The sequence below is a fragment of the Merops nubicus genome, unplaced genomic scaffold (assembly GCF_000691845.1).
Source record: "Merops nubicus isolate BGI_N331 unplaced genomic scaffold, ASM69184v1 scaffold20727, whole genome shotgun sequence".
In the NCBI taxonomy this organism is placed as follows: domain Eukaryota; kingdom Metazoa; phylum Chordata; class Aves; order Coraciiformes; family Meropidae; genus Merops; species Merops nubicus.
In genome coordinates this window covers 38,431-62,454 of record NW_008622546.1, presented here as the reverse complement: position 1 = coordinate 62,454, position 24,024 = coordinate 38,431, and the positions used below count along the sequence as shown (strand labels likewise).

General features: G+C 35.6%; 1 protein-coding gene across 1 annotated transcript in view; it reads left to right on the top strand.

Annotated features, from left to right (window-relative positions):
- The window catches only part of LOC103777288 (RNA binding protein fox-1 homolog 1-like), a 61,951-nt gene that overhangs the window by 17,999 nt on the left and 19,928 nt on the right, over nt 1-24,024 (top strand). Inside the window, exons 3-4 of the mRNA XM_008944835.1 lie at nt 3,584-3,623; nt 11,823-11,887. Coding sequence (XP_008943083.1) covers nt 3,584-3,623; nt 11,823-11,887 — 105 coding nt within the window. The remainder of the gene's footprint in view (nt 1-3,583; nt 3,624-11,822; nt 11,888-24,024) is intronic.

Sequence of the window (24,024 nt, the reverse complement as noted above, 5' to 3'; positions counted from 1 at the left end):
GAACTCCATTTCTATTCAGAAACTGCTTCCCCTAGTTAAAATAATTGTTTTGAATCATTTTGAATGGATTTGAAATTTAAAAGAAGCTTTATTTTCCCACACCTTATTCTGTATTTAAGAAAGAAGGATAATAAATCTAAACTACTACATTTACTGTGGTGGTTATGGTTTTTTCCAGTACATTTCTCTGGGCCCAGAGAAACTTCCTCTTACACTGGACTCTGTGCTTTGTATGTGGAATTGTTAGAACAAGGAGGAGTGTTTTGCCAGCACATAGTGATTTATGTGTTCCAGCTTTGTTCTTTGCAGCAATGCCCTCAATTAATTTTCCAAAGCAGATAAAATAACTTGTTTATGGCAGAAAATGTTGAAACTGGAAGGACAAAAACTTGGAATTAGGGAACATTCCAAAAAGCTGAAACAGCCTCATAGAAAAGTTTCAGTTCTCTATTTGCAATGGTGAAACTTGTGTTATTAGTGGTGAAAGGTGTTAGTTGTATTCTCAGTCTTTTCTTTGGTTTATTTTAAATAAGGTTGTAGTTGCACCTCTTCTATTATCTATTCCATGAAAATTTCATATAAACGGTGATTTCCAAGACCAAAATCTGGAAAATGTGTAGGGCAGTGAAGGGGACCCTACCAGGAATCAGAAAAGAGAACTTTTGTTGCTGAGGTGCTTTCTCTTGGTTGTGGTGGAGGAGAAACAGCCAACTATAACCCTGATTCCTATTGCAGTGAATGAAACCATGATTGTAGAGCCCGTTGGTTCCATGGAGTCAGCCACTCACTTCATCTGCCTTAGGTTATTCATGTTAATTTGTGTGGGTTGTGTGTGTGGCTGAGGGCCAAATACACTCAGCTACTATGAACTTACTCAACCAAGGTTTGTGCAGTCAGGAACTGTCTTCTTATGTCATTGATAGATTATTCAGCCCAATCCTTTTGAAAGATGAGGGTAGAAAAATTATAATGAAGACAGATGTCGTCCTCCCAGGGTATTGGAAAGCTGGAATCTAAACTAGTGAAGAGTTTGTCTTAATATAATTACAAAAAAAATTATTAGAAGATACAGAAACTAAAATAGAGCAGCTAAAACCATGCAAAGCAGATGTATAGTAGTTGGTGAGAAGGCAGTTGCGTATTTATAGAAAAATAATTTCAGAAAATGATTGCCACATATCATGTTACTAGATGCCCATTTTCTTATTAAATCAAGATTTCTCTCTTCTCTGAGTTTTTCTTAGCACAACGAAATCATAAAATACAACTGAATAAATCCCCCAAATTTGTTGTTCTTATTTCGTTGCCTCCAGGGTAGCAAATTAACATATCATTCATTCCTGTGTGAAGTAATTCAGATTTCAGTAACGTGGCTATTTCCAGACCCTGTGTTGGTTTACAAGGAACTCAAGATTTATGTGTCTGCCAAGATAATTTTTTGAACATAAAGTGTAAAAGGACCTGTGGTGAGATGGGTCCTTCTGTGATGCACTCAGGCTCTTCCCACGCTTGAGACTTGTAATGTTTTCTGCCTGAAGCTTCAGAGGGAGAAATGGGGATGGTAAAGGCAAGCAAATTACCCTTTAGAAAATTGTATACTGAAGGAAAGAAAAGCACAGGAGCAAAATATAGCTCTTGGTGTTTTACACTTTGTCCTTCCGATGGAGGATGCTCCTAGAAAATACATTTGACTCCACTGCCAAGATTCAGTCACAGGAGTCAATGAATGACAAGGGCAGTGAATAGAAAAAATGTTCTCTGAAAAACCTGTGGAAGGTCTCGGGCTCAACTTCACTTCTTCATTCCCAGCTCTTCCACCTTCTCCCCACCCAAGTGATGCAGGAATATGAGGAACTGAGGGCTGTGGTTGTGGGGCCTCCCTCTTCAGAAAACTTTGTCATTTCATATCTCATAAAACTCCTTCCATGTTGCTCACAATTGTGTAATTCTACCTCACAGTCGTGTGGAATGTTTTATTTTTTAGATGCAAACAGGTATAAGAGAAGCATTTTAAAATTATCAGTATCAAAACCAGAACAAAGGTACACTGCAATGTAAGCAGCAAGCTCTCTGAAAGTTGCCAGTGCAGACCAAGGTTGCCATCTTTTGCTCTGCAGACATGTTAAATAGAAGACTACATGAGTTAGAAGTCTGACCTTATTGAAACAAATGGCAGACACTCTGATTTCAGTGGAGCTGAGTTTTCACACACTGTTATTCCATAGCAAACTTCTACCATCAGTATGGTTTTATCAATGTGGTTTGTGTGTGTGTATGCACATTTGTGATTTTTCTCAAGGGACACATACCAGCTCAGCCCTGTGGGTTCTGCTCATTGACCCCAATAGATCAGTTGTATTTCTGACATGAAATTCTTCTTGCAGTTGCAAAACAGCTTAGGCTAGCAACCTGCTAACCACTATTATTCCCAGATAATAGTATTCCTAAACTGAAAATAATGTTGCAAAGAACCTATTGTGTGCTCTCATATTTAGCTCTAGAAACAGCTTGGGTTGATCAGATATTGGAAATAGGCATTGTAAATTGCCTATGAATGTGAAAATGAATGTGAAAATGGAGGAGTTAACGTAATGTATGTAGTTGGTAGGCTGCTGTTGTGTAGTTCCAGTTTTACCTAACATAATCACTGACACCGTCTTCATTGTACTGTGTCATTTATCCTGAAGGCTTCAGAGTCTAAAATTTGAACTATTTACACTGACAATTTGTCTTAGCTGAAGTGCAGCAGTCTCTTAGAAAACTGTTACAAACTGTTAACAATACTACCTTTTTCAGAGAAGGAGTAGTAGTGTATCCAATTAAAACTGCAGGCGAGCTCAGAACCACTGGCATGTTCACCAAAGTTGCACAATGATGAAGTGAGGAAGGTTAATACTTTTTAAAACTAGAGCAACGCCATGGCACTCCTAACAGACTTGTCACTGTCAGAAATGTGTATCAAGCCAAGAATGCAATACCTGTGAATCCTCTCATCTCTGTGTACATTGAGGTGTTGACATTTGACTCAGTGGGTACAATTCCATCAGTATAATTATTTCACCCATTCCTCTCACCATATAAACTTACTGTGTGTTTTGTTTTCCATCTAAGTAATGGCAACTACCACTTTGTTTCAGAGGGTTGACCTAATTGCAGGGCAAGAAAGTAGTAGTTCAAGAGCTAGCATGTTGTTAATGTATTAAATCTCATCATAGGATTTGCCCACTGAAAATTTTTCTGGAAAAAATGCATCAAGTATGTGGTTTCTTAAAAAAAAAAAAAAAATTTAAAAAAATTTAAAAAAAAAATATGAAACCCATCCCTTGAACCTTATCAGAATTATTTTCCAATCCTGCCATGCCTCTATGACTAAGCATTTGGCTTACCTTATAAGATGTTGTATTCCGGACATTTTCACTTCTGGCAATTATTACCAACCTCCTTAACCAATGTGAAGAGTGCCTTCCTTCCCCCTCCCTCTGTTCTTGTGACAAGACTAACCTCAGCTGTGCAGGGGTTGGTGGCATTTGCATGTGGAAATGCACTAATATGGATGTTTTTCTTTGTGTGTGCATCCTTGCAGTGTTGTATACCAGGATGGATTTTATGGTGCAGACATTTATGTAAGTATTCATTGATGTGCATGCTGTCCTTGTACATTACCAGAGTCATTCTTTTTACAAGTTTGCTGCCTAGCTTGACTCTGTTTTGTCTATTTACCATCCCTTGCCTGTCAGAAAGAATTGAGAAGAATATCTCTCACATTGGAAGAACTTTCTGTTCATTACATCTATCATTGTTCAGTGGAGCTGAATTAACTCTTCAATCAAATGCTGAATGAATGCAAAAAGATGTGAAAAATGTGTGTGCGTGTGTGGAGGGGCTTCTCCCTTCAAAATTGAAGTTCAAAGAAAAATAAAAACAAAGCAGAAACATTCTTCTGCAAATCCCCAAAAGCTGATTTTTTTAAAAATCAAGTCAAGCTGAGTATTATTAATACCTGAAGTACAAAAATATTTCATGAAGAGAGATAGATTTCCCAAATCCAGGCAACGTTGGGCATACGTAAGTGCCATGGTGACAGCAGAGCTTAATTGCACAGGAAGTTTAAGGTATGACTATGCACTATCTGCAAACTGAGATGATTTTGATCTGCTCTTTCAAAATCCACCTATTTCAATTTAAATGAGCTGAGTAGAGACTGCTCATGATAGAAGAAGTGGTTATATATGTGAGTAAGGATTTGTAGCCCTGGATCCATCACCACATACTTCACCTCATTGGTCACCGATTTCCTTTTCAATAATATTTTTTTCATTTTCTTACAAATACTGAAGTTTTAACCTTGAATGTAAACAAAGAAGCTACTTATGTCTGAGTATGCAAGAGATTTCAGGTGCTTGAGGCTGAATTTCACTCTTCTAAAATAATTCTTATACACTGTATTCAGATGTAAAATATTTTATTGATACTCCAATAACACATTGGTTATTATTTTGATAAAGCAGTCTGGTCCTAAGTTACAGATATCATTTTGTTTCACCAGACAGCTTTCTCTAGCCTACTTGTACTTCTGTTGTACTTTCTCTGTTCAGATACAGAGATGGATGAGTTGAAATTGGTATGAATATTAAAAAATTCAAGAGGTAGAGCTGAAAAACAATCCTTGTATTCATTATCAGCAGTTTTTTAGAACTATTTCCGAGAGAACAGATTCTTTTTAAATAAGTTTCATATCAAGAAGGAAAACAATTCGAATTTATGGATGAAGTAGGTTTTGTTATTTCTGATGGAAGTAGAAGGATGCTGATAATTACCTGAAAATTCTTTTGTGTAAATTAAAATTATATTTAAAATAGAGGAGTATGGGCTATGCACTTAAGTACTTAGGGGTGTTATCAGTAACATATTGTTTACAATACATGAGAACCACTCATTTGCCAAAGGCTTGCTCAACTGTAGTATGCTGACCTAATCTTGCTTCAACACGTTGCTGCTGAATTTTTGAGCTATCTACATTACATGGTATTTTGTGGCATTTTTTCAGGTGTGGTTTCCAATTTCTTATTTCTTCAAACTGTCAAAAGAATGTGCCATTCATTTTGCTCAGTTTACCAACCTGAGAATCTGAAAGGCAACAAGACATCCTTCTCAGGATTGCTGAATGTGATAGTATAGGGAACTAAATGCTAATGTCACAGTTGGCAGTTTTGGAACCCACCGCTGCTGAAACCCAGGAAAGTCTCTTTTGGGGATTGACAATATTATTTTTAGGTGGCCTCACACCTTCTCAAAGACTTTAACATTTTTTTTTTTTTTTAAATGGAAAGTGATTTCAATAAGGAAGACACCAAAGAAATTACTGATTTCCAGTATAGCCTCAGGTTTGTTGTCTGCGATAGTCATGTGCCTTAGAAAAATGGAATAACTCTGCTGGTACACAGGTTTTCAGTCAGTTGCAGCCTTGTATTTCTGATTGCATTTCTTAGTTCTCTTGGTGCAGCAGAATGTTTACCTTTACTGCAGCTGACAGAATTAAAGCGCTCTTCTGGAAATTTGTTTAATTTTTTTTATAATGTACAAAGCTTCTTATTTTTATCATTTTTTTTTTTTTCATGTTTGTTCTCTCTTGCATATAAAACATTTTGCAGGGGAAGGAGGGAGAGAACTGGCATGAATCAAGAGAAACCTTACAATTCACAGTGTATTAGTTCTTAGTGTATTAGTTTGCAGTGGACCAAGTTATTTATTAAATCCAAATTGATTATGTCATAGTTCTACTCAGCTTTTCCTTTTAAGTGCAAATCTGAAGCTTTGTGAGAGAATGAATGCTTTGTGAAGGAAAAAAAAAAAAGGAGAAAAAAATGTAAACAATATAGGTTTTAATAGTGGGTTGGAGAGAAAGAAACCTGAAAAAACACCACAGAAAGCAAAACAAAAGGAACACAGACTGAAGCCAAACCAAAAATAGGCATTAGCAAGTATATCAAAGTGGGTTTCATTCTGATATGATTACATTGAATATCAACAGTAATAGGGACCATGCTAGTCTTTTCACAACTAGTTGTCAATATAACCTTTGATGGCAGCGTTTTGTAGGAAGGAAGAGGCAGAAAGACACTGGTTGGGTAAAAACTGCAAGGGGAGCCAAGAACAGCAAAGAGCCAGAGTTGCTTGATACTAACCAGAGGAACAGGCGGGAACCAGAATATAAAAATAGGTGGAAAGCACAGTCTAAAATGAAAAATCGACAGCCACGATTCTGGATGTAATATAATATATTCTGTGTTTCATATAGTTCTATGTGGAATGCAATAATGCTTGTGAAATAGCTGAGCTATTGAATTCCTTTTTAAATGTGCGTTTGAGTAGGAAAAATAAAGGAGGCGATTAGGAAGTAAAGGAAGACCTTTTAAAATTAAGTATTGATTCACTAAGAGAAAAAGTCATTAAAAGAGAATTAAGGTTGCCTGCCAGCAAATATAGAAGTTACTAGATGAAGATTGGCACCTGTGAAAATAAGAAAATACACTGCAGAAAATAAAGGAAAAATAGTAGCAGACACAGAAATATGCAGTTAGAATAATAGCTCTACACTATTGCTCTGCTTTATCTTAGATCTGTTAATTTATTTTTTTTTACAACCGTCATAAGGAATGTTTTGAGAACATGTCAGTCTTCAATCCACACCTAAAACATGGGAAGGTTAAGAAATATGAGGAACTTCCAAACTCAATCATCAGCTTCAGAAGTCCCTTGGTAATAAAGTTTAAGCATGTACATTAGTCAATTTTATTGTTCACAGCAAGATTTTCTAACCCATTCTCAGGATTCTTGACCTGTGATACTCCAACCGGTGAAAGTCCACAACAACACATAGGTTTAAGATTTTATTTTTTTTTCTGAGCTGCCAATCACAAAAAGTCATACTTCTGTGATCAGGGGTATGGAACGAGATTACTGATAGCTACTGACCTTTAGCTCAAAGGTAGGATAGCACTGAGGATGGAGCATGGATTTATTTCCCAAGGACAAAGCAGGTATAATTATCTAAGCAATGTTCCCTTGATACTAGGTAGAAGTCCATCAGTGAATCAGGCACCTGGAAAGACGTTGTTTGAATGTGGGAAGGAAGGATATGCAGTTAGCACTGGAGTTTCTTTTAAGTACCAGGATTTTTGTGTTTTGTAAATGGAAGGATCTGCCATTTCCTGTGACTCACAGAAACAGAACAAGTAGAGAAATTAGTTTTTCAAGGGCAGAAGAGTCCCTAGGGAGCAGTGGGCTGTTCCTCCCTAGTGCTGTATGTGCTGGAACACTTTATGATACCTTAAAAGTTTAGAGACCTAGTGATGAAATGTCTTTTCATCTCTGTGATCTTTATAGAATCATGGAATGGTTTAGGTTGTAAGGGACCTTAAAGATCATCTCGTTCCAAACCCCATGGCATGGGAAGGGACATCTCCCACTAGACCAGTTTGCTCAGAACCCCATCCAGCCTGAACTTGAATACTTCCAAGGATGGAACATCCACAACTACCCTGAGTAACCTGTGCCAGTGTCTCTCCACACTCGAAGTGAAGAACTTCTTCCTTACATTTAATCTAAATCTTCTCTCTTCCAGTTTGTGATATAAACTGTACATTCAAAAACTGCTAGGTCAGTCCTGATGATTGCATTTGGCTGGAATTAACATAGGTGGTGTCAGTTTGGATATGTTAGCAAGAGCTTCTCTGAGGCAACAGATACCTCTGGGAACACAATGCAGAAATAACATCACCCTTTCACAACTTCTGTTCCATAAGTTAAGCTGTCACAGAGAGGTGTTGGATATTTTATTTTTAATTCTCCCAGTCAAACTTTCACTGTGTGAGCAGAACAAATCTCTCTCATGTAGAGTCACTTAATTTATCTGGATCTACAATAAATACTGCCAGTACATCTGAGATCAAGACAAAAAAATAACTTTTAGGTATTGCAGGAGGAAGTGCACACATGTATTCTGAAATTTATAGATGTGCATTTGTCTAACTCATTTTTTGTGGAAATTACTCTTCCTACAGATATACAGAGTTTATTTAAAAATTCAGATGCATTTGATTTTCTGTTCATTTCAATTTTATCATATCTTATCTAAATTTCTGTGATTTCTTTCTAAAAATTTCTCTCTAACAATTGGCTACTGATCTTTCATGGATCTCACTGCTCTTTTGCAATTTACCCGAGCCAGAGACCTAGAAAACATTGAAAGGAAAAATTGTAATGAGTGGCTCTGGGGAATTTGTCTAAATTCTTTCCTTACATCTTTCTTTCTATCCTTCTTTCCTTCCTCATTTAAATCATTACATTTCTGTTTCTTTATAGAGCAGTATTGCAAGAGCCTGTGTATGGCAATAAGTTACCACAGGTATGACATACCAATTGATAGAAAAACTCATTATGCTGATTGTAGACTGTTCCAAGATCATACTAATACTCAAATAATTATGTGAGAAAATGGATTCTGTGTGTATAAATGATAAGAGTAGTCTACCAGTTGCATTTTATTTTCCAGATCCTATCACAAGATCACAGATATTCTTCATATCCCATGAAATACAACAGTTACTGTTGTGTGTCCTGTTCAGTATTTGATGCTAGTGAGATATATCTCTATATTTGGACTGTGAGTGTATAGACTATGCTTAATTTTTTAAGGCAACTTAAGCTGCCGTAACACTTATTATTATTTTGGAAGTAGCAAATATGGGAGCACAGATAAGGCAGTAGACATTTTAAAATTATTTTAACTGAATTTATTATTTCAGATGAATTTTCAAAATAATAATTTAAAGCATAAAGGTCAGGTACTTTCTGTTTGAATGTATGGTGTGAGGAGGGAAAAAAATAATTCCTAAAACACAGCAACTGAATATTGTTGCTTACTGATATGTAACTATTACATAATTTTGTTCTAAATATTTTATTTTGGAATGTAGTCTAAGGCATGAATATAAATATCTAATGTATTACTCAAGAGATCACTATGTAGTGAATATTACTAGTATATACTTAATCAAAGATATCAGCCAAGTTCAAAATTAGCAAAAAATGGCCAGGTAGAGTTTGCCAAAGAAGTTTAGTGTTCAGAGATTTGAATCAGATTCCCATCCTGATTCCCAGTATAAAGTCTACCTTCAAGTACTTTGTTGCTGCAATAATAAATCACCTGAAGTAATTGAAGTAAAACAAGAAGAAAACTTAGTTCCAAACTAAAACTTCAGAACACAAGCCCCATAAAAATAACTTGCTTAAGAATGTTTTTATGGCAGCTTATGTTAAAAATACGAAATCATGACATGGATTGTTAGGGAATTCTGCTTTTCCTTGTAACCAAATGCATGCTGCATTTTAGTTCTCCAATGAATTCAGGCAAATTCTATAACTTTGTTCTCTTTTTTATTCCTTTAGACTTCTAAGACTTTAGTCTTTCCAGGACTCTCACAAATGCCATACTGAATGTTGAGTCCGAAGTATCTTAATAAAGCTCAGAGTTGAGCTTCACTGTTCAGTAGCAACTCCTTGATGAAAGCAAACAAAAATGTAAGCCTAAAAGGAGGTAGCCCTTATATTTAGGGAGCAAGAAAGGGTCTGCCTTCACACACTGACCAGTTTTTAGTCATAGTTAAATAAAGGAAAGAAAAACAATCCTCACAGAGCCTACCATCTGCAGACTTAAGACAAGTGTGTGAACAACCTGTCATTTTTGTCTGAACAAGAACACTGAAACATTGGCACTTCTCATGGTGACCCATTCTCAATTCTGGACCATGGGGGGATGCATTGTGTGCTTAGCTGGGTTGAAATGAAGTGGCTCAGCCATTCAAATGAGGGGTTTCAGAAATGGACAACCAGGCAAGCAAGGGAGTCCTACACATGGTGAAGAGGATCATGTTATATCGCAGGATGACTTGCAGTCGGCCACACGTGTGCAGGACTGGGTCATGAAAGCAAATTTAATATCTCCTTTATACTTTTACCATTTGTACTTCCTTATGTCAGCACTCAAGGAAAAATAAAGAAAAGAAAAAGAAAGATGCTATATTTAGCACTGAAAATCAGGAGGGGAGAACAGATAAATCTGTATAATCTCTCTCTAGCAGCAGAAGCCAGACCAAGTGTGCAGCTTGCGTGAGCAGCTCTCAGCCTCGCTGTTCCCTGGCTCAGTTTGACAGTTGACATCTGATTGCCTGTATGCACATACCTGCAAGCAGTATGTGCCTCATACTTTCTGTGACTCTAATACCCTTCTATTGGTTTATAAAAATCATATGGTCTGAAGTGAGAATGTATTTCATCATCATGATTCTGTGCTTGCACAGAAAAGCAGCTTGCTGCGAATGAGAGAGCAGATACAGAATTCAGAAAGCAGCTGCCTCATTCCAGTGGGTGTGTGGCAACTGCTGCTGGCAGGAAGCTGACCAGGAGCAGGGAGGCAAATGTGCTGAAAAAAAGCAGTGTGTTCCTCAAGTGAGCTGACAATTCAAAGGCTGGAGTTTCTAATGAGCTGTCAGTTTATATAAAACTTACATTTATTCTTAGGGTGACGTGGCCTTACCCGCAAATGACTGATTTCCAAAACCAACCTACTCCAAATCTTCAAACCAGCAAAGGCTTACATGTGTTAGGGATGTAAGCGATGCCACCAAGCAAAGTAGCAGAAGGGGAAATAGCTTGTAAAAGTTGTTGAAATTGCTTTTCTGAAAAGAGTGAATTTTTATTTGTAAAAGCAAAATAGAAAACCCACAAAAGTTCCTGCAGTAAAAATGTGCTACAGTAAAGCCTGACACATTGTAGCCTGTTCTTCATGTTTCAGCATAATGCCATGTGTGAATGCAGCCTTCCAAAAAAAAAGAAAAATTAAATTAAAAATAATATTATTTTTAGAAATCAGTGCATTAAAGCGAACACTTAAGGAAAAGAACGAATTTTATTCAAAACTGAGTGTTCTGATACTTTCTTATCCAACTCTTTGTTAAGGTGGGGGAAGGTGGGAAAGGAAATACAAAAGTCCCCTGTCCCAGAGGATGATGGGGTGCTGATTCTAATTGGGACGTAAATTGTGTTTGTGTTATCTGTGGAGACTGGCCTGTGTTTGTTAATTGGCATGCTGAGATCATTTTGAAATGGTTGATATAACACTGTGGTCCATTGAACAGGAAGCTCTGCTGTTTTCACAGTTTGATAATCAATGCATCACTGCACACAATTCCTTTCAAATGTGTGTTTGTTTGTCCTGTTTGCTTAATTGAACATCTGCAATTACTGTTACATACAACTGAATGTTAATTCATGAAAGAAGAGAATTTTGCTTCTTCATTATAATTTTGTGTATAAATTGGAAAACTATGTAACATTAAGTGTTAATTGAGTGCACAAATTCATAGGTTTAATCAACCAGACATGATAAATCATGTTTTGTACAAAAAAGAATTGATTAGTAGCTGAGCTTTTAAGTTTGGCATCGCTTTATTGGAATACATACTCCTCGTTCATAAGAATAATTGCTGCTTGAAAACTTGTGGAAGGACACAGTCTTGTAAAAAAAAACTTACATTGATGAATACAGTTCATTGCTTTCTCCTGATCTTTGGGACAAATCTTAACAAGCTCGAGTATGCAGCGATAAATTTTGCTTAACATTTTACTGAAACATGTCCTATGGATTTAACCCCTTAACTGAACTTACAGCATGACTTTACTCTTCGGGTTGTTGCTAGATTTTGCAAACTGTTGTTTAAGGTGCTGTAGCAACCCAGTTAGAGCGTGAGTTTGTGTTTCAGGGTGGTTATGCTGCCTACCGGTATGCCCAGCCTGCCACTGCCACTGCAGCTGCCTACAGTGACAGGTAAGGCCTCCTTTACTGCTCATCAATATCTGACCAGTGGAAGTTGAAGATGGTTCTATAAATTTGCCTTGTTGAAGTCTCATAACTGTCTTGTTGCTCTGCAGATAATTGTGATATCTAAAGCAGGCTGTTTTATTATAATCCATGAATAGCCATAAATTGAGAGATTTCAGGCCTTAATTGAGAATCAGGCATGAGATGTGCACATTCCCAGGCTGTAGATCATCCAGTTAGTGTCCGTGACCCTTGTGCAATGTAGATAAATATATGTACAGCTTCATGATGGTCTGCTACTAAAGATCATTATTCGTCTTAGGAGTATTATTTCAGTTGATTTAGAACCTGAACATATTGAGTGCCCTCAGTTCTCATTGACATTGTTTTAGTCAGTGGAAATTGAGAATGAACTGTGTCTAAGCTTGAACTGTCTAAGGCAAAACAGTATTTTTTTCCCCATTTGCTTTCTTTCTAGGCATTTGATTTTTGAAACACTGAAAAAAAAAATTAAGTTGGTTATTCTTCTTTTGCTCTGTTTTTTTATCCTCACACTGTAAACCACATTTGGTGGAAATAATACCAGGAATAGAAGATTATTCAAATCTGCATACGAGAAACAGGCAAAGACTTAACTTCTATAAACTAAAAGCAACGTCACATAAATTAACTTGTCTTCTTGCAAGATGAAAACTGGGACCCCTTTGAAGTCAATGTCTAAATTGCTATTGACTTCAGTAGGAGTAGGATTTTGTCAAACTGCATAAAATTAAGTCTTTGCAGGGTATGGACATGATTTTGTAATGAAAAAAAAAGAGTATCCTACGTTTTCTTCAGAAAGTGTACCCCTAACAAAAACCATCTTTAATAATTTTCAAGTCCTTAAAGTGTACAGTGGTAAAGGGAGGGTGTATATCTTGAAAGACATATGCATATATTTTGCTTCACAACAGCAGTGAGAAGTAAGGTCACATTTCTCAAAAATTTTCCCTTGGAAACATGGAAATAATTTCTTAAGTCTTGAACATGTATCAAAAAATTTCTTCAGATGTTAAATTAGACATTGTTTTCAATGTTTCTGTTTATTAAAGAAATCAATAGCTTGAGAAATTTCAGTGAACTGTTTCTTAGAGTGAAGTGCTGTTCATGGATTCTGTATCTTTAGAACAAAGTACCATGGTATGAATGTTACAATGCTATGCATGCATATTTGCCTTTCAAATGCTTATTCTGGGTAATGAAGAGATATTTTTTAAAGTTATGTGAATAAAATAATTTGCATGTATGGCTGAGGCATGCTGTGTCAGACAGGTAAGCAAGTTACTTTCTATTGATTTTGGATCAGTAATATCAACCAGAGATGTGCTGTATGCACTTTGTTCCCGATGTGCTCTTTCTACTTAGGGTAACCTACAAAGCTGAAGTGCTACTGGGTAGTTTCATTTCATTTCCACAAAGGTGTGTTAGCATGTCGCAGCTCTAGTAGTCTTCTGTGATCATATAATGCAAAACAATTCCTGCTTCTAAAAAATTTACTAAACAGAAAGGACAAAATTATACTAAATCTCCTGTGGTTAGTACTTTTTTTGCCAGATATCGTCTAGCTGTCCCTGGATCCTTTTGTAGGGTGTTTATTTCTATGAATAAATGGGTATCTGAAAACCTATACATTACATAGGGAAACTGAATGATATCAAGATGAACTTTAAATGCTTTAATTATGAAGTAACGTACCTTCTCATAAAATAAATCAAATGCTGTAAGATAAAACATGAGTTGGTCACATGTTCCGCTATGGGTAGAGAGGCAACATCACTAAGAGTTATGCTGAGAAAAAAAGTAAAGGATTTGCTAAGAAGATAGTGCTCTTAAATTCTGGAAAGGAAGCTTGAGATGGCATCGGTAGTAATTCAGTTGTTACAACCCTTAATTATTTTTTTGAAAAAATGTCTAATTTCCAGATACACTTTGTGTATAATTAGAATTGTAATAACCTGTCTTTGCTTGCATAATTTTAAATATCTTAAATGAATTCTACATCTTTTGGGTTTGTTTTTCTTCTTAGTTTAGCTTCTTTTTTTTAAATATGGTTAACCCTCATCTTCAATCTGCTTCCCCCAAACGAATACAGTTTCTTGTCTTAGTTACAAATATTGTAACTGAATTTCTTTGAGAGCATCTTAAAACTAGCATAGAAAACAAACCAAATAACAATCTGCTCAAACATTTCTGGGAAACTATGTGCAAACATGGATACCTCTAATTACTCACAACTACAGTTTGCTTAATGTGATTACCTTATTCATTTTTAAATGAATTTAATTTAGCAACTTGTGTGAATTATTAATATTGAAAAGTGCTGAAATACCTTTCAGTGCAACCACTTGAATCTTTCCAATGTAATAATCATCTGCTGTCCTCTGACAGTTTTGAAGATTCCCTGTCTCCTTGTATGCTACTCCTGTTCAGTGTTGATTTGAGCCCCTATTTAATTTAATTACACGTGAAATATATTTACTGTTTATGTGTAAAGAACATCCAGAAAAAATGAAGTGAGGACCAATGAGTATGTACTATTGAAGCAGTGACATATAATGGAAATAATACTTCATATTAATTTTTAATATTAAAAAAAGCTTGCGGGTTTTTTTTTTTTGATCACAGCACATATACATGATGAATGGCAATGTTCCATATTTGACATGCTTCTTAAGTCAGGAGATGGAAAGAGGAAATCTTTAGATTGGAGTCATGTTTTGGTAAATTAAAAATAAAGGTTAACAGAAAGATTTAGGACTCCAGAATCAATACACCGAGTCAATGGATAATGATCACTGTAAGAGAGCTCTCTGGTGTAGAGATGCGATGGTATCCTTGTTTGTCACAGCTGCAAATATTGCTGGAAATAAGCAAAGAACAGATATAGAGGGGAGAATTAGGTGGCAAGGAAATCTCATGAAACAAATCAATGCAAACCCCTAAGTATTTGTCAAGACAAATCATGTGCTCCTAAAACCAATCTCCCTGCGCAGGGTAAACCTTGCCGATTTCTCCAGTCATTTCTTAGGATTGTCAAACAAAACGAACAGAACAAACAGGTACATTTTGTTCTAGTTATGAAGCAATGTAATCAGCAAAAAAACAAATTAGAGTTGAATTTTTATACTGTGAGATCTATCATCCTACTAAATTGCACTTAAAGATTTGAAGCTTTTTTCAGAAGTGGATCAAAAAACCCCATGTTTAGCTTTGCAATATTTAAAGTCTTTCTGATAAATTTTCTAATTCTTATAACTGATAAAAGGGGACCTTGTGGTCTACGTATGTTCTTCACCATTCTGGAGCTTTGCCTGTTGCTGAACTCTTTAAACTGAGAGTGTTTGGAAAAAAATAATTGTGAGATTGTGCAAGAGACAATAAATCAGATGTCAATAAAATGTATGTACACCTTTTATTTAGCATTCATGTAATATTTTAAAAAAAATAAGAATAGAGTTCTTAGATTTCTGTCCAAGTCTGAAGGCAGAGAAATTAGCAAAGTCATCAAGTTTCATATTTGTGCAGTAGAACAAGTCAAAGCATGGCAGTGGGGCGTATTGTCATTTTGTCATTGCATGTTCACTTGGTGTTGCTAGTATGTCTGTAATGCTGTATTGGATTTGACAGATCCATCACATAGCTCAGTGAATGGCTTGCTTGAATTAAGCCTATGGGCAGACTTACTCACATTGATTGGCTATTGGTTTTGTGTTTTATGATTTGATTATTGCATCTTCGATCGGAGTAAGAAAAATGTTCCTTTCTTGCATATTACCTTTATCAGCAATATTTATGGAAGTGTATGTGGTAGTATAATAAAACCAATCCCCACTAACAGTAAAGCCAGCCTTGTCTGAAAGGCAGAATCATTTCACTTGTACTGCTTGCTAACCCTGTTATACTTAATAATTGTGTGTTTATATATGTATGGTTGTGTATTCATATATACACACACATTCCCCATCCATCACCTCCCCACAAACAGGTACACACACACACACACACACACACACACACGTATGGAGGTATTTTGCACTGAGCATAATTCCCTTTTTCTAGTACAGTGTCAAATTTAAATCTTGCTACAAACAATGGGAAGATTCTCATTGTCTGGGCTAAATCCCGCATCACTGGAAGCTGACCTGTTTTTTTCCCTAGTCTTTTTTAAAAGTAAATAAGGCATATTCCAAAACGTTTTGCATTCAATACTTTGTAGTAAAAAATAGACTCATTTTTCCTTTTTTTCACTATAAGTCTGTGTTACATGTTCTGTGGTCATATGTAGGATTTTGTAAGAAATTTGAGACAGGAGATTTTGTCATATGAAAGTTGTATATCTTCCAGACCAGCAATCTTACTTCCACTAAAATCTTAATATTCTAGTAGCTGACATTTTTAACATGCCTATATATGGAGTATTGTTTTTTTAAAGGACTAATGTTTACAGAGATATTTTATATTTTGCAATTCTCTTTGGAAAAGTAATTGAGAGTAATACTTGATAGTTTGGGTCAGATTAACCTAAAATAGAATAGCTATAAATTTGCTGTGATTTGAAACATGCTCATTAAAGATGAAAAAATAGAATGAAGGATAAAAATACACAAAATATAAAATGTGAGTTTCTGTAGGTGGAGGTGGTTTTTTTAGTATATTGTAGACTTTAAGAGCTTCTATTCTATGAATGAACAATGAAACCCACTATAGTGTTATTCCAGTGTTCTCCTTTTGAGGATCTTGCTAGTTATATAAAATAAAATTTGAGGGTTTGAGACCATATAAAAAATAATAGCAACTTCAGTCAGAATTTAATTTTCCATTAAAAAATTTTATAGAAGGATAAATCTTTTAAAATCTAGTACTTCATTTCATGATTGTACTTTGTAACATTTAGGAAAAAGAGCTGTATAGTTTCGGTTTCTAAAGTATCAGGTTGGAAGAGGAAAAAGAATAGAAAATAGCGATAACTTTACTATTCTACTCTCAGATGGAACCTTCAAACCTTATTTTGCATTTTGCTATACAAATTGAATCTTGAGACTTGGAGAAGTTTGTGGGACAAGATGATAAACAAGCAAGAACAACATGGCCCATATCCTAGGCTACTCAAATTTTGAGAATCAAAAGGATCAGTTAGCATCTTGACCAGGCACGAAGGTGGTATTTAGCTTTTGTAACAGTTTAATATAGTGAACACTTTTCTTCTTCACTTAGCCTTGATGTGATTTTTGATTGGTCTAGGTTTTTTTTGGTCAGGCTGTTGTGTATGGCAGCTAAAACTTGTTTGTTCCATAATAATATCAATAAAAATCAAATCATTCATTTTGCTGTTACAGGGAGGTGTAGGGCAGTTGGGCATCTACTTACTAGGCCTGTACATCTTTATGTCTGTATCTGATCTGTGGCAAATTAGAGGATCCCTGGCATCACCTTAGTATTTCATAATCCATATTCATCACTCAGATCATAGTTATGGGAATGACTGGAGTATATGAATCATGTTAATAGCCATAACAATACCTTTTAGTGAAGGGATTCGAAAGTAAAAGTGGGTGATTATGAATAAAGAGAACGTAGTAAGAAAAAGAAGAAAGTTTAAGAAGTCTATGAATAGGGCTTTTCATGTGGAACAATTTGATAGGAATTTCCTGAAATAAAAATGTATTGCACAGAGTACTTTCTAATGATTTAAATGTGGTTCCTTCTAAAATATGGTAGATAGAATGCTTTTTGGGGGAGATACAGTCATATTAATGTAGGAAAAGGTGGCAAACAACTCAGTTTCATAAAGATATAATCTCCTAGCAAGTAGCTGGAAAGCTACTTTTATGTTTTAATACATTCCTCTAACATTTGGTAGAATGAACATGTTTTGTGATATTTTGAAGACTTGATTCACCTGGGTGTAATATCACTATTCATGTAATGTCCATATAACTGCTTAAACTACTCCACTAGCTCAAATCTGAGGTAATACGGTAGTGGAAAAGCTTAGGGTTCCTGGTCCAGGATGGTGATAAACCCCAATTTTGATGTTTTTACCATGCCAGAGGTTGTATTCTTCATATCCTTCTTCTCTTTCCTGTAATTTCCCTTCTCCTTCAGTGTAATGTCAAGGGATATTTTAAGAAGCCCTACAGACAAGGAAAGGTTTGGCTATTGCTGTAAAATCTGGTTTGACATCCATGCTGGAAACCTTGAAGAAATATTTGAGAGAGAAGGTAGCTAATTAAAGCCCCTCAATTTCCATACCTGACTTCCTTAAAGCACTCCAAGTTTATCGACCCTGTGCACTTTTGCTGCCAGTTTCTTCCTGAACATAGTAGGAGCTGTTAAATGCTTATCATTTACAAACAAACCAACCAACCACCAATGCACCTATTCTGACATTTGCATATCAACTTCAATATACTTGCTTGCTTTCTTGTAACACATATAGCCTACATGAACTTATATAGCATGAGTTTAACTTGGGAGTTTCTTACTTGAAATAAAAATTCATAGTAAATAAATGTGATTATATTCATTTCATGGGCTTTCATGCATGCTTTTCCTCTGAGAAGAGAGGGGAAAAAAGGATTGGTTAACATTTTTAAAGAAGGAATTATCTCTTTAATAGTTCATACTGGCTTCTTCACTCTTAGAGGGTACTGAAAGAAATTGTGACTTTCAACATTTCTGTGTTGTATTCAACAGACTGGATAAATATGGAGTTAGGGAGCTACTAAAACATTGATTCCTAATCCAACAGACCAAAACTGTTACAGTCTATTGCGTCAATGCCTGTGACATGATAGACCATAACAGTTCCTCTGGACATGTCAGTGTCTCATTATACACTTTTTAGTTTTCAGATCATTGACTTGATAGACCACAAAGAGGCCGTGCCATAAGTATTGTCAACCTGAGTGCTTCCACCATGAGTGCTTTAAAAGCAGGAAGGAATTAAAGCCATCGTGAAAGAGTCAGTGAGAAGATGAAGGCAAGAAATGGTTTTAATAAAATAGGGAATGAGGTGAATGTAGTCTGTATGGATTAGTCATGTAATCTGCAGTGTGTTTTAGGCAAGGTCAGAAGTATTGGAAGAACAAACTTGAAATAACTATGTAGGTGAAATTAAGGAAGAAAGAGGCAGTTTACACTCTTGATTGTTTTTCCTGTAGTCTTTCCCACCTCAAGAGTCTAAAGCACTTGATAAGGTATTTAAATAGAATTTTTTTCACATACCTTTGGGCTTGTCAATTTTCTAATACTCTAGGAACGTGCATGTGGCAAAATGCAGTTTGTAAGAACAGCGTATTTTTTTTGGAAGTAGAAAGTTTACCCATGTATCTTAAAGAACAACTTTTTTTCTGTGAAAACTGCTATAGGGTGTTTCATATACTTGCAGAAAAAAGTAAGGTCTTCGTTTAAACCAAACATGCACCAGCCCCCAAACTTCATCTTGTGTTTCTTGAATGAATTATTAAATATCCAAGCAAGATTGTCATATATATGGTGGTGTAGTTATGGAAAAAAAAATTGTCAAGTAATTCATTAAGGAATTCAAACCTAGAAATTATTTTAATGGAAAGAATTGTTTCTCGTTGCCAGAGTTTTATAATTATACATCTGTATATTAGGAGACTTAATTGTGGATAAAAGGGTGGTTACTAATAAACCAAAATAATAATTATGAAAGCAGAAACAAATATAAACTATGGTTTAATGAGTTGTTGTTATAAAGATATGATGTATATAAAGAGTAAATGCCCCAGCAAAACAAATATTTTACATATTCTACTGGATAAAATACTGATTCTAAACAAAAGGCTGACTTCAAAATGCTGTACTGTTTGCCCTAAAGAAAGTGAAAAATATGTCCAGAATGTAGTAATAAAATTTTCAAATATAAATTATAAAATCTTCAAAAAAAGCTTTAATTTAACAGTCCTGAATCACATTGACAGCAGTTTATATTGCTGACACAGAGCACTTCTGTAGTAAAGTTACTGAATTACTTCTTGAAAGGATTTAGTTTAAGTGTGTAGACTGTTAAGCACACTAAATGGCAAATAATCTTAGAGCAGTTATGATACTGAGATCACTATGAATTCAACTACTGATTTATGTGGTGTTCAGAATTTCACCTATTAGTTTTAGGTTTCACTTTAAAATGTTAAGATCCACTTAAAAATAATTTGTGTTCCTCTCATGGATAAATATGCATATTTATAGCGTGTATATTTTATTAATGATAAATACATTTATACTATGTATAATATGTAATTCATCATACATGGAAAAATTCCACTGATACAGCAGGCAATATAAATTAAAACTAAATGTATTTGTATAGCTCTGACATTAGAAATAAATAAATCAGGAAATAAAATGTGTAGATTTAAAATGTAGGTGAAATGTCTACAGATTTCTGCACTGGTTGTGATGTGAGATAGTGTACGTTTGGCAGTGTATCAAAACCAAACATTTATTGCAACAACCATACTGAGTTGCAAAGTACAGCACCAATTTGCTAGAAATTTCCGTTATGTAGTCTTTGATGGGTAATAGGAGGAGAGAGGGGGGAAGTTCCTGCACAAGGTGTTGCTGTGGAAGAATTAGACCTGCACTCTATGCAGGATGGACACCTTCTCATTTCCTTAACGTGCTTTAGAGTTAATAGTAGGCTGAGCTACAAGGAGTCTCTCTCATGGGTTATTTATTTAGCTCAACAGAAGGGCTAAAAAAGAAGCTTGTCCATCTGCTGAGGAAAACCTGACATAAGAGTACAAATTATGAGAAATCATCTTCTGTTGACTGTTTTTCTCTTTAGGATTTTGTAGTGTTTTTTTTTTTTTTTTTTTCCTCTTAGTAAATGGAATAACAGAGGCACATCACCAGTCTTTGGATGCATATTTCCATTAATAACCAGAAAAGTTAGGGACTTTTTTCCTTTTTTTTTTTTCTTCAAGGTATGCTTATCACAATTGCAAAAGTGCTTTTTGGTATTAAAATGAATTATTCCTGTTCAAGAAGTCGTGTGACTAGTGACAGGATAAAATTTAATGAGAGACATTTCTTCAGTTTTCTCTCTCCTGCTGTCTTTGGCAGTCTGAATTATGTTTGAAACATCTTGTAATTGGCTAAATCACACTGAAATGTCCTCTATTGAACACCAAGAAGACACAAATAAAAAGTGATGTAGAGGTGACTTACCTGGCAGTAAATTAAGAGCTTGGTTAAGGTGCCTGAAACAGGGATCTGGTGCCATTTGAGAGGCTCTAGGGCACGTGAGCTCCCATGCAGGCAGAGATGACACTGGACCTTCTGGAGTGGCAGCTGAGTCTGGGCAGATGGACAAGCTGGCTTTGGTGTTTTCTGTGAGGTAATTTTTGCAGAAGTAGCTACATTAATTTATTTTGATGCAAGGTTTTACTCCATACACTTCCAAAGCCTGCCTCAAAATTCCAGAAAGGAGAATTTACTGAAATGGTCAGGAATGGTGGAGGTGGGAGATGCATTCTCTTTTGACAATGAAGGCAGAATACCTAAGTGAGAGCAGGATATCTGCATCTTCTTCTTTGTCTTGGTATCATTAGTAGTAGTCAGGTCGAACAAGCAATTTTGCAGAAAAAAGAGAACCTGACATAGAAGACATTAGTCTAAAAGTAAAACATAATTTCCAAATGTGCATCTGGTCAAACAAGTTACTGTTGGTGTTGTTGAGGCTTGATACCACATGAATTACTTTCTATTTAAACTTTGATGCTTCATTTAATGTATCTTATAGGTGTGACTGTAAAGTTGTTTAGCTGTCTTTGTGTTGTGATTCAAATGCGAAGAGTTTGATAATGTACTTTGATCTTAAAATAATGGGAATACAAAGCACAATATTAGCAAAATCAACCTTCGTATTATAGTTATTATACTAAAATTAAGAAGTTAAAATTCTTTGATAGCCTAGATATTTAAATTTTGGGCCAGAAGGAGGGAGTTGAGGAAGACTTCAGAAAATTGAGAGGGAAACTCTGAAGCTTCATCCAAACTTGATGATTACAGTAACTACTTAAGCAGGTCGCTGTCAGCTATGTTGTAATTCATAGTGAAAAAAAAAAATTAAAATCCTAACGAGAGCAACAAAGCCTAAAAGCAACAAAGTTTAAAGTTTTGAGTGTGAAGAAAAAATTAAAGTATCTTAAATAATATAATGGAGAAATGTGTAGATGTACCACATATTAACACTTCTGAGAGAAATCATTGCTACACTATATATTTAGCACCAATCCTTGGAGAGTAGAGTTTGAAATAGCTCCAGTGACATCAGTTCTTTCACTTAAGCTGCATCAGTTTTACTGGCTGAAGTTCTGATCCATGAAATCTAAATACTGACTGTACTTGTAAATCCTATGGTGGTCTCTACCAGAAAAAATGAACTGACAACATGTAGTTTAAATCTTCCCACTGTAACTTCTGTTCAGTATTGTGTTTGCCTTCATCTTAATTATGTTCTGAGGCTCTGCACTGTTTTCAGCAGTTCCTATACTTTTGGGACGGGAGGCTGCACCTCTGTGTTAAGCAAAATTTTTTCTGACTAGTTTTGTGACATTAGTAAGCAAAGTCTAAGAATTATGGTGTATGAAACTTAGTCACTGTATGTTAGTGGATTATAATTTCTTCTGCATTTTAAATTTCCTAAAGTTTAGTGTGATTACTTTTAGGGAAGTCCTGAGTTTTTAAAACCCCAATTGACCTGTGTTCTGGCTTCTGTTTTGTGGCAGCTCTGTGTCACCCAGAGGAGGGACTAAAGAGCTCCGAGAGTGCTGGGTGAAATGATACGTTTGTCAAAATTTTGTTTGTGTTACATAAAAATAGTGCTGAAAAGTCAGTCACCCAGCCTTTTAGAGAGAAGACAGGACACAGAGAACACCTAGTAATTTGTCCTATGTGCCCTGCAAATGTAGGTTCTTACACCCACAGTGACCTGTGAGTGTCAGAAACGCTGTGAGTCCATTTGTACCTCTGAAGAATAGTGGTACCAAGGAATATAGGAGGGAAAATGCAGTAGTAGGTTGATGATTGTTTAGGAATACGTAGCAGTGCAAGCACTTGTTTAGGAATACCTAGACAGACAAACAAGTCCTTTCCCAGGGTGGGGCAAATATATGGAAAGTTTTAGAGGGAGCACTCAGAGTAAAAGGCTATCCTGAAATTGGGTTGGAATTGTGTTTCGTGATGGTCAAATCCCTTAAGTCATCAAAAAGTGTCTGGGACCAATTCTCTGAATCTCTCTATCTTCTGCTTTCAGGTTCTGAATTCTGCAACCAATAGTAAAGTAGCCAAGTGATATATGGGTCAGGCAGGATCAGCAGTTAGGTCTGTACTGTACACCTGAGCTCTGTTAAAAGTTACTGCTCTTTCTAAGCTCCACTCTACTTTGTTGCCACTGCCCTTTAAAATAAAGTCTATTTAGATTTAGAAAATGTGATAAAAGTTGTATATATTTGTGTAACTGAATTATCAGAGTTCCAGTATTTAAGAGAACTTTCACTCTGTTTTCTCAGTGAGGGGAAACTCCTGACTTTCTACATGGGAAGGAGTCTAAAGTTCAGCATAGTATCAAAGATGGCACAAACAATCTCTCTCTGTGCTGGGTTCTATTTGACATTTCCATAGCTGAGATAATCGGTGTTAATGAAGATGGTGAAAAATTAAGGGAATTTTGGAAAACTTTGAAGGAAACTCATGAATGTTGATTAAACAGAAATGCTGTTAATAGTCTAACTTTTTTCCTCATGGAGCATGTAAAATACATGTACAATGAAAGCTAAACAGCCTCATAGGAATGTCAGGTATTTCAAACTTGAAACTAACTCTCAGGAACTAACTCGCAGAATATGTAGATTAAAAGCAACTAAGAAATAAATTCAAGACAATTTAAACATGCCTAAAGAAAAGATTTCTGTAGAAAGAAAAGCTAAAACCACTACATAGTAATTCCAAATTGTTGACACGTTTCTACTAAAGTTAACACATATAGCCTTAAGTTTAAATTCAGTGTTGATTTGCATGTAGCTTCTGTATTAAGTGAGTATACTTTAGAATGAATGTATGGAGATTGTCCT